Source organism: Pistacia vera, unplaced genomic scaffold (assembly GCF_008641045.1).
Source record: "Pistacia vera cultivar Batoury unplaced genomic scaffold, PisVer_v2 Contig337, whole genome shotgun sequence".
Lineage (NCBI taxonomy): Eukaryota > Viridiplantae > Streptophyta > Magnoliopsida > Sapindales > Anacardiaceae > Pistacia > Pistacia vera.
The window spans coordinates 937,941-948,635 of record NW_022196154.1 but is presented as its reverse complement, the minus strand read 5'-3'; the positions used below and the strand labels follow the sequence as shown (position 1 = coordinate 948,635).

The 10,695-nt window shown below is 36.1% G+C and overlaps 2 protein-coding genes across 2 annotated transcripts; both read right to left on the bottom strand.

Annotated features, from left to right (window-relative positions):
* Nucleotides 1-634: 634 nt before the first annotated feature.
* On the bottom strand, nt 635-5,909 carry LOC116137906 (pyrophosphate--fructose 6-phosphate 1-phosphotransferase subunit beta-like). The gene is made up of 15 exons (XM_031423601.1): nt 5,465-5,909; nt 4,652-4,819; nt 4,435-4,556; nt 4,192-4,245; nt 3,980-4,086; nt 3,770-3,875; nt 3,527-3,590; nt 3,151-3,239; nt 2,803-2,934; nt 2,402-2,688; nt 2,200-2,311; nt 1,993-2,077; nt 1,546-1,590; nt 1,325-1,393; nt 635-971 (listed from the first exon to the last, which is right to left on the bottom strand). The coding sequence occupies exons 1-15, from the start codon at nt 5,631-5,633 to the stop codon at nt 895-897; spliced, it is 1,686 nt and encodes a 561-aa protein (XP_031279461.1). The 5' UTR covers nt 5,634-5,909; the 3' UTR covers nt 635-894.
* A 1,044-nt stretch (nt 5,910-6,953) lies between these two features.
* Nucleotides 6,954-9,516, bottom strand: LOC116137919 (protein NRT1/ PTR FAMILY 6.4-like). The gene is made up of 5 exons (XM_031423615.1): nt 9,436-9,516; nt 9,233-9,353; nt 8,921-9,138; nt 8,081-8,628; nt 6,954-7,942 (listed from the first exon to the last, which is right to left on the bottom strand). The coding sequence occupies exons 1-5, from the start codon at nt 9,436-9,438 to the stop codon at nt 7,066-7,068; spliced, it is 1,767 nt and encodes a 588-aa protein (XP_031279475.1). The 5' UTR covers nt 9,439-9,516; the 3' UTR covers nt 6,954-7,065.
* Nucleotides 9,517-10,695: the final 1,179 nt, after the last annotated feature.

Below are 10,695 nucleotides of genomic sequence, written 5' to 3'. Positions count from 1 at the left end.
TTATCAAATGAAAATCACTCACAGAACTTGACGGAATGCATCTACTTGTCGTTTCAAAACCTTTTAGGTACCAACTTATTGTTTTGGCAAACCTTAGGTATGCGTAAGTCATTCGGCCTTTATATAATAGCAATTACATATATTTGTATGATTTAATTCTGTGTGCCTTTCCAGTCGTTTCACAGCAGGTAGATATCACAGCCTTGTGATTGAAAAAGAAAGTTTCATTAGCTTATTAAGATAAATGAAAGATTATCGAAAGAGAAGGATTTCTTACCAGACGACATTTAATCCTATATGCCAAAAGATATTCTCAAAACATATTTTAGTTCCCACAAATTATTTTTCACATGCAAATATTTTTCTTAATATTTCTCTCTCAACACTAGAAAGTCTAAATATAAGCTCAAATCGATATTACTATTTAATCAAAAGTTGAATAAATGTTGCAGGGGGTTCAGTTTCATCCTGAAAGCACTTTAACCACAGAAGGCAATTTCACCAAATTGGTAGAGAAAAGGGAGGCAGTTGAATCCCATAACTAGAGATATCATGCCCTTAATTTTCATTGACTAANAAAACAAAGGCAGCCAGTTAAAAGAATATCTTCCACAAGCAGATGACAACGCATCTCTCTGTGTGTCCAATAAATGGAATGAAATTTCTCAGTTGATTACAGAGATAAAATGTTTGATCCTCTAATAAATTACAATCCAACAGATTTTTAGTAATATATACTAAGGTTTCACTCCCACCATCCTTATTTCCTTGACATCTTTTTTGTTCTGGGGAAGCAAAATTTTAGACTTTGCTGAGTGTTACATATAGTAATTAACTGTATGCTTCATGTAAATTGGGATATATTGCGACCGAATATCAACCACAACTTGTGTCCTACGCTTGTGCTCCAAGTTCCAGCCGCAGAGTATGATTGAGATCATCCGCTGTCGACCCAACAAATTGAATTGGACCTGATCAAAACACGATAGTAATGAAAGATATAGTAAATCCATACATATAAAGCATATTCTGCAGATTCAGTTAAGCATATTTAACGAGTCTCTGAGTAATATAGCAAATATGTCCAAGAAGAAACTAGGCTATCAAAATTAAAATCATTAGTGGTTTTTCAGAAAGCCATTGTTCAATAAAGTTGCCACCATCTATGAATTCTTCAACTGTTCCAACTCACGCTGGTAAAAATTTTTTAGTTGTTTGATAAAAGTACTGGTTAATACATCTAAGATATTCAAGTGAAACTCCATCATTAAAGAACAAAGCCAGAAAGATTATATTAGATAAAATATCTATAATATTAATATACCTGGACTGACATATCGATTCTTGAGGGCCCATTCATCCCGCAAAGATGCAAATTTCTTGAATGGTGCACCTGATAAATGTATTAACAATTCAACAAAACAAATAAATTTCTTGGCTGTCCAGGAAAATCATCACGTTCTTATTGCAGCAGCCCAGGCACTACTAAATTAATGTCATTTCATTGCCACTGAAGGCAATACAAGTGATAAAAAGGAAAGTTACCTTCGAGTTCCACCGTTGCCTTCTTAATCACAGGCTTGAACTTCCCTGAAAGAGAAATTATAAAACACAGTTTATAATTGGGTGCCTAATGACATATACAAGTACCCAAGTTACTCAACTATACGAAAGTTTAACATATCTTACGTCAATGTTTTATTTATGAATCCCTAGCTCAACATCATCAATTTATAATAAATTATATTTAATACTCTTTCTCTAATGTGGACATCTATATGATAAGACCGTTCTATGAAATAAATTAATCAATGTCAATGAACTCAATTTATATATCTGTTCGTATTTTAGGTTGGATTTTAAGTTCAGATTAGAGAAAAAAAAAATTTGTTGGTATAAAACCTCAACAAAAAGTGCACCGCGGCAATACACTTTCTCACAGTTCTAATTAGCCTTGAGTTAGTATGTTAGCAAAGGGAAGTAGCGGTATACCATGTCTCCTCTCTACATCCATTAATGAAGTCAATGCTGTTCCTCCAACCGTCCAATCTTCAACTCGAGCACCCAGATTTCCCACCTGTATATGCCCATCAACATATTCTCACTAACACAAAATCACTATGAAACGGGGAATTTGAAAAAAAAAAAAAAATGTAAAGGATAACAAAGAAATATTGAAAATAAGGAAACAAAACAAACCGATGAAATCAATCCAGTCTTTCCGGAATGGAGGAGGGCTCCAGCAGCATATCCCAATGCATAGCAGTAGTTTGCATCAAAGTTTGTTGGGAAGCCACATCTACCTTCATAACTGCGTATTGAACAAATACTATATTAGCTTTCGTAAACATCATGGAACAGCTGATCCAAGAACTAACAAGATGAACAAATTTTTAGTTACCCAAAGAAGTGGGACCGTCCTTGGAACTCCCCTTTATATGCACCACCCTGCTTCCTTTTTTCCAATTCAGTTTCCACCATTTCGATTAGCATTTTTTCTGTTTCTATCTTGGCAACCTGCACATTCCCGTGTGGATCTCTTTCAAGCATTAGTTGCTCCTGAATAGCTTTAGGTAGCAACTCTAATAGCTCCCGGGATTGACTTTGAAGTTTTTTTTTCCACATCCCAGCTTTATCGACAGCGTCATGAGCTAAGATTTCATTTAGCTCTGCGATAAGTTGTTGTACCTGCAATGTGGGATGGTATACAAGCAACATGATAATTTAACTGCATCTATTGAGGAAATTGTATGTATGAAGAAGATATTTAGCAACATTGATCATCTTCTATTTGAATCACACCTCAGGGATGAAGTCAATCAGGCCTTCAGGTATAAGTATAACGCCATAGTTATAACCAAGCTTTGCACGTTTACAGATTATATCAGTAATATAATCTGTAACATTCTTCAATGTTTGATTCTTGGCAGCAACCTTCGTCAAGATACAATCTTGTCAGAGCTGACAAAAGTTGGAGGATTTATAAAAACATTCAACATGATGATCACATGAACAACTTATCTCTGAGTTGCATCATCTATTGTTTTCATAGTCATGCTTTAGAGTGTAATAATAATTACAAACGAATCTATGGCACACATGTGGTTGACCAAATTGAAATTGAAATGAACATAGGAATCAGAAGGGTACCTCTTCCCCGATAATGGTAATATTTGGATGAGTTTGCAAAGCACACTCCAATGTTATATGAGAAGCTGCACGGCCCATAAGCCTGACAACTGTAGAAATGGATAATGCAGCAAATATTCAACAAGTGAAATTTTAGAAAAAGTGTGGATTAACTTCAATAATATGGTACTTGTATTTATACCAGAATTAACTTACGAATTGATAAGATCGATATCGTTGCCGGATTACTAATTACTAGTATTGCTATCCACATATGACATAATTGATGTTACTTTTAAAACCTTGTAATTTTTTCTTATTTACTTTGTTAAGCATTGAAGAGGCAATAAACATAAGGCATAACCGAATTTGATAAATTTATAACCAGAGTACTCACAGTGATAGTATTTGCCGGTAGAACGAGCATCTACCATCACATTTCCAATAATTTCAGCATATATCTGCACCTTGAGGGCCAGTAAACATCATCAAGAAATTCCTATTACAACAATCATACGTTAAATTTTCCTAAATTAGAACAAAGTTTTATGAGGATTTACATTAAGCTCTACAGAAACTAACGATCGAAGATTGCAAGTCTGGAGTGAAAATAAAAAATATATATATATATATCAATTACCCTGCATGCAGTGTCAAATCCAAAACTTATGGGAACCTCTTTGCATTTTAAATCACCATCAATGGTCTTTGGGCATCCAATAACCCGTGTCTTCATCTTTTTACCCCTGAAAATTTTGATAATTTAACCAAAAAAATGGAGTCAACAGAGCAACCTAAGATTACAGACAATGGCAGAAAATTAATTGCCTTGAAGTTGTGCACACTGTACCTGAAATTTTCAGCAAGGAGACAAGCGTTTGTGTTTGAGTCATCCCCGCCAATGACAACTAGTCCATCCAAATCAAGCTTCACTGCCGTTTCTTCAGCTTGCTTAAACTGAAACTCATGATGACCATACAAAATTAGACATCTGAAATCAAGTAATGCTATGTTTTTCCTAGAATCAATCTCAACAAGACTTATTAAGGGGTACTGGGGTACCTGTTCTGGAGTTTCAATTTTGTCTCTGCCGCTACAAATCATATCAAAGCCACCCTGTAGAAAGAGTCCACATTATATAAATACAAATCCTCAAGAAAGAAGTTGATATCATGAATCAAACGCTCTCATTAAGTAGGTTTATTTATGCTAAATTATTGTTAATGCAACTTCACCTCTACAAAAATGTTAGCAGAAATCAGTATTTACTGACTGTTTTGCAATAATAGCACTCAAAAGCCTTACCTGGTTTCTATATGGGTAGATAAACTCAGTAGACAGCTCAACATATTTGCACTTCATGATCCCTGCTGGACCACCCTTAAACCCGTAAAGCTTGCTTCCGTTGACTCGTTCCTGCAAATAATCTAACCAAAATACGAAACAACCATTTCAAAAAGAACAAATTTTACAAATCCAACTTAACTAAACTTGTTTAAAAATTAAAAAATAGAACCCTCACCAAAAATCCCGCATATCACATTGTGGCCACCAGGCGCCTGCCCTCCTGACAAAACAACTCCAATCTTCAAACTCTTACTCTCCAAGCCACTCCCCTTAGTGGGATCACCTTTCACCACCTTTGCTGATGGCTGTCCAAACATGTTTGGAAACAACTTCGATATCTCTTCTGTAATAGCAAGTTGTATTTTATATTAACATTTCAAGCTACATAAGTATGATTACACAAGATTTAATTTTACCAAAAGTTAATAGATTTAAAGTTACAATTGCAATATTTAGCTTAATTTTTTACTCTTTTTTAAAAATAATTTACAAATCTTGATTTAATGAAAATTTCGTTACCTTTACGATAAGTTTTATAGCTAGTAATCATATCCTATAATCATACATCCAATATAAAAGGAGTTCCTTGAATTCTCCAAATGTGTTCTTTACTAAAACTTGTGTGTCACACAAATATCAAAAATATATTCTCAGTGAACCAATTATATATACACACCTGGACAGGATCCAAAAGAGACAAAATTTAATCTTAAAGACATATCGCATATTTCAAGCTTTTCTTATAACTACAGAAAGTCAACCATCATACTAAGATAAATATTTCCAACAACTAAAACTAAACGATACGTTGTAGAAATAACATATTTACATTCATACGAACAAGCGCGTCTTTGTGAGCATATACAATACAAGTTTACTTACAATCAGTTTTTGAACGTGAAGCATGTGCATATAAATACTACTAAATATGTGATATAATTAATGATTGTATAGTAGAACAAATGAACTATGGTATTAGGAAGCGTACCGGGGTTCCCAGCGGCGGAGCTAGGGGGGCCGTCGACAATGTGGAAGGAGTTTTTGAGAACTGTCGGGAGAGGTAGAGAGACGTTTAATCTCCTAATTTGGAGTTCACTGTAAAGGGAGACAAAACGGCCAGGTTCGTCGTTTTTCACCGCGACGAAACCGTTTGACATGGCGGAGTGACGTGATTGACGTGAAGAGAATGTAAGAAGGGCGAGTTAGGACAGGAAGACAAAGAGCACTATTGTGTTTGACTGTATGCCGTGCCTGTGTTAGATTTTTTGGCTTTATTGAGTGGTTGGTTGGTTTGTTTTTGTCTAGTTCTGTGGGTGTTTTCAGAGTTCGTTAAGAACAAGGGCAAAAACGACATTGACACGTTGTAGACTCCGCCAATCTGTGGTTTACTTTGTTAGTTGGAAAATTGGATGGTGAAATTGGAAATTTGGAGTAGAAAGGGTTCAGACTCAGTTTGATGGGTTAATCTAATCATAGTAGTGTCTCCGGTAATCACCCATATTAAAGCTTGAGAGGATTCAAACTCAAGAGTTTATGAAGCTTTTTTTTACTCTTTTATCCTTTTATCATTGAATCACCAAATGGTATTTATTTCACATGCTAACCTAAAATTCAAAAAAATTTGGTTAGGTAATTAAGGGTATTTTTCAAAAATATTCTTATTTTATTCCATAACATTTCCTATAAAACTGATTTAGCACCAGTTTGTTTATAATAACATATACCAAAACATTGAATTAATTTAAGTCTTTGACAATCACACTAATTTAATGAATAATAGTTCAGTTTTGGACATGATTTATGGTATTTATTACTATAGTTTCTTTTTGTATTGTAATTTCTCCTAGTTTTTTGAAGAGGACAAGCACCAGGTATATGACGCACAAAACAAACAACCCTTGCTACTTTAATCAATTACTTTATTTTTCACATGGTTTAACCGTTAAACACTTAAAATACATAAGTCATTAGTCATAACCCAGGCTTCTTTTTCTTTCTTCGCAGGAACCTTCTGGTTGTGGATGGCATCCAGTGAGTCAAAATAGCATTTGGTCTGGGCTCCATTTAAAATACATAAGTCATTAGTCATAACCCAGGCTTCTTTTTCTTTCTTCGCAGGAACCTTCTGGTTGTGGATGGCATTAGCATTTGGTCTGGGCTCCAATGAAATGGGCCGTAGCCTGTCTAGATAATTTTTAGTATAGAACCTTTTATTCAGCCTCAATTTGTTCAGAAACTAGTAATTTTGCTCAAATAGAATACCTTGTGTCGCTAAAATTGAATTGAAAGTCCCCATTTATACGCATTTAGGTGCTCAATTGATTTGATTATGTGAACGTATGATTCTTGCAGAAAACACAATATAAATAGATGGCCATTTACCCAATTTTTAATCAAATGAAATGAAAAATTGAGTTGAGATCGTATGACTTAACACAGGACACAAACTTCACTTATAAAAATAAAGATTTTGCACAGAATCAACCCTCACTCAATATATATATACTGTATATAGCGCGGTACAGAAAAGAATGCTTAAAACACAAATTGACTATTTTTACACCAGAGTACCGACAAATAACAATACCACTAGACCTCCATCTCCGGTTTTCCTTCTGTAATCCAATGATTCTCTATGTCTTGAAGCTCTTTCTCTCCAGAGTTACTACCCTTAACTGTAGGCTGTATTTTGTACACATGTCTCATTGCAAACACAAGAAAAACCAAGAAATTTATAACTCCTAATACCGCTAGCACCAAGTAGAAGTTTTCTAACTTGGCTTTATTCAAATTGCTTCTTAGCCAGCTCTTCTGGGTTACTTTGTCTATAAGAGACACCAACAAACTGCTCACAAACATCCCCATTGAAATGGCGCTTAGGAAAAGCCCTGTGCTCATTGATTTCATCCTCTCTGGTGCCTCCCTGATGAAGAACTCAAGTTGTCCAACATAAACAAAAGCTTCTCCAGCACCCACCAGGAAGAACTGAGGGACTAACCAGAAAGCACTTATTTTTATGTGTTTATGAACATAAATTTCCCTCCTTTCTTTTTCAACAATGGCAGAAACCACCATAGCTATTACTGAAAATACGAGTCCAATACCAACCCTCTGAAGACTTGTCATTCCTTGGACATTGTGGGTGATTTTTCGAGCCAGGGGAACAAAGACTCTTTCGTTTAGTGAAGTAAAGAGGAGAATACTGATGAAGAGAAAAGTTGATAAAGAACCTGAAGGGACAACGAAGGAGCCAATTTGGCGCTCCATGAAGGTGGCTTGTTCTACAGTGAAGGTTGTCATTTGAGAGTAAACCGTCCAGAAAAGGATACATGTAGACCAAATCGGAATGAGCTTTAATACCATTTTCACCTCTTCAATTTGAGTCACAGTAGAAACTATCCAAGAACTAGTTTTGTATTCATTAGCAGCCTCATCTTCGCCCAAAATTGCAGCCTTGTCAAGGCACCTAAACAATATCACACAAACAACATTTTTTTAGTTTCAGGAAAGTTTTTTATAAACAAAAAAGTGCATGCTAGCTCTGATGTTGAACTTGTTGTAAATTGTGTGCTTAAGATTCAATTGTTCTGAACTGGGTACTTACTTGAATCTTTCGGTGTGGGGGACCTTGGCATTGTGGTACTCATTCAAAAGGCTAGGATAAGAAGGATAAGGTTGAGTCCTCTTCTTCCAAGCTAAGAGTAACACTCTCCATATGACAGTTAAAGGGCTGCCTTGAGGCTTCTTGAAACGGTACCACCGCGTGCCGCATAGCAATACAGCAACTGCAATCCCCATTGTGCCTGCTGAAATGCCATACCCCCAACCTCTTCCTACATTATCTTGCACATACACTAACACTATCACAGCAAACAATGATCCAATGCTGATGGCAAAATAGAACCTATTGAAGAAGAAAACCATGGCCTTCTCCTCCTTGGGGTCTGATGAGTCAAATTGATCAGAACCAAAGCCTGAGACATTGGATTTTATGCCACCACCACCAAGTGCTATGGTGTAAAGAGCTGCATAGAGCATAGCCAGTTGCCGACCATTGGCCACAATGCACTCATGGTGCTGTCTTCTGTAGTCACTGCATGGAGGAGGAATCATGCTAGGAATGCTTGCAGCCAAGGTTAACAAAGTCACCCCCTGTTGCAAGATTAACAAAATAAAACAGCCACCGACCACTCAGTCTCATTTCTCTTTAATTAATCATTTGCACAAGATAATATTTGCTGACTGGATGGCCTAATTTATTTTATTAGTTTTGGAGCAATTTAAATTGATTAATTAATAGATAAAGTTTAATTGTAGCAAGGGTCAGTCAAAACGATATGAAACACTAGAAACAGAGTATTATATTAGATACTCCATCTGTATTTAAGCTAGGCAGTCTACATGGATCCTGGAATGATTTTTGGTTTAACGAATGAAAACCTACCACAGCAGTTATGGAAGCAAAGATTGCAACTGTCAAGTAGCGGCCAAGTTTGGCATCTGCAAGGAAACCACCAAGGAGTCCAAAAAGGTTAAGGGTTCCCATGAAGTTGGTAACAATAGTTGCAGATTTTGCAGAAGGTAAATGCAAATCTCCAACCAAGTATGTAACCAAATTCATTGATATGCCCATAACACATATCCTCTCTGAAAGCTCAGTTCCTGCAACAAAAGTTTGATATATTTAACTGAATATAAACATATAAATGAACATGAAACAACAACAAACACATTGGTTTATGTTACTGAGAAGCACCTAAGATGAGTCCTGCGGCAAGCCATCCACCAGTTTTGGACTTATCCACAGGATTCCCTCTAAAATCAACGACAGGTTCTTCATTTGCACCATTTTTTTCTCCATGAGATGAAACCAGAACCTAGAAAACATAAAACCATTAACAAAATAATAATTATTGAAGGCTGCAAATTATGAAGTACTTTGTTAAAGGAAGCACTCACCATGGTCAAGCTGGGGAAATGAGAGAGAGAAAGAGAGAGCGAGAGAGAGAGAGAGAAGTGATTATTGGTGTTAAGAGCTTCCAAGCTTTTATAACCAATTAAAGAATAGAATTAATACAAGTGGATTATTGGAGTTGGCAAGGAAAGGAAAAGAGTATAATAATTGACAAAGCTTAAAGGGTGGAACGTCAGCAGCCTGCTATACTTACCACATGTTTAAGTGGTGAACAGTAGATGGAGTGTAGGAATTTTGTGTCTTTTCTTTTTTATTTCCTTGGTACAATTTTGGAACCATTATTGCAATTATACTTGTGGCTTTCTTATACAATGTTGGTACAGAAATTTGAATCTGCACCAACTAGAGAATTTCGATTGACCCTGTTGGAACCAGAATGGATGTGCTCGTGATAACCAGCAGTGGATGAATAATAAATGCAATAAAGTAAATGACAGAAAGATTTTTAAAGTGGTTCAGCAAGTTAGAACTTGAGCCTACGTCTAATGTTATCTTATTATTTTGAAAGTTTACAAAGAACAGTATAATTCCTAGGAAAATTTGTTTAGAACAATTGTCCAGCCCCCCTGAAAACAAGTTATGATGGGTTTATATAGCACACATTTATATGATAGAGTTGAGATAAGATTCAAATACGTAGAATTAGGAAGTTGCATGATCTTCGGCTATCTTAGTTGGAGTCTAAGTCAATCTAAATATCTTCCTTCCAAATTGAGTCAATCTAAATATCTTCTCTCCTAATAGGGAATTATCCTCTCAAGATTGACCGCACAACAATAGCCCTCCAGTTTTTGGAGTGCGTAATCGCACTTCAAAAACTCATGTCTTTGATTTGGATGGCTGTCGCACTATAGGCTGCAATCTCGAATTGAAGATCTTGAATTATGCTTGTCGCGATCGAAGAGATCTAAGAGATCTTGAACACATAATCTCAAGCAAATGAGTGAGCTTATGAGATTAATCAAAAAGCATAAAGAGCTTGATCTGAGAGCATAGGGAGCTTGATCTTAGAGCATAGCTCGATCAGAAAGCATAGAGAGCTTGACCTGAGAACATAGCTCGATCAGAAAGCATGGAGCGCTTGATCTGAGAGCATAGCTCGATCAGAAAGCATGGGGCACTTGATATGAGAGCATAGCTCGATCAGAAAGCATGGAACGCTTGATCTGAGAGCATTGCTGGATCAGAAAGCATGGAGAGCTTGATCTGAGAGCATGGCTCGATTAGAAAGCATGGAGAGCTTG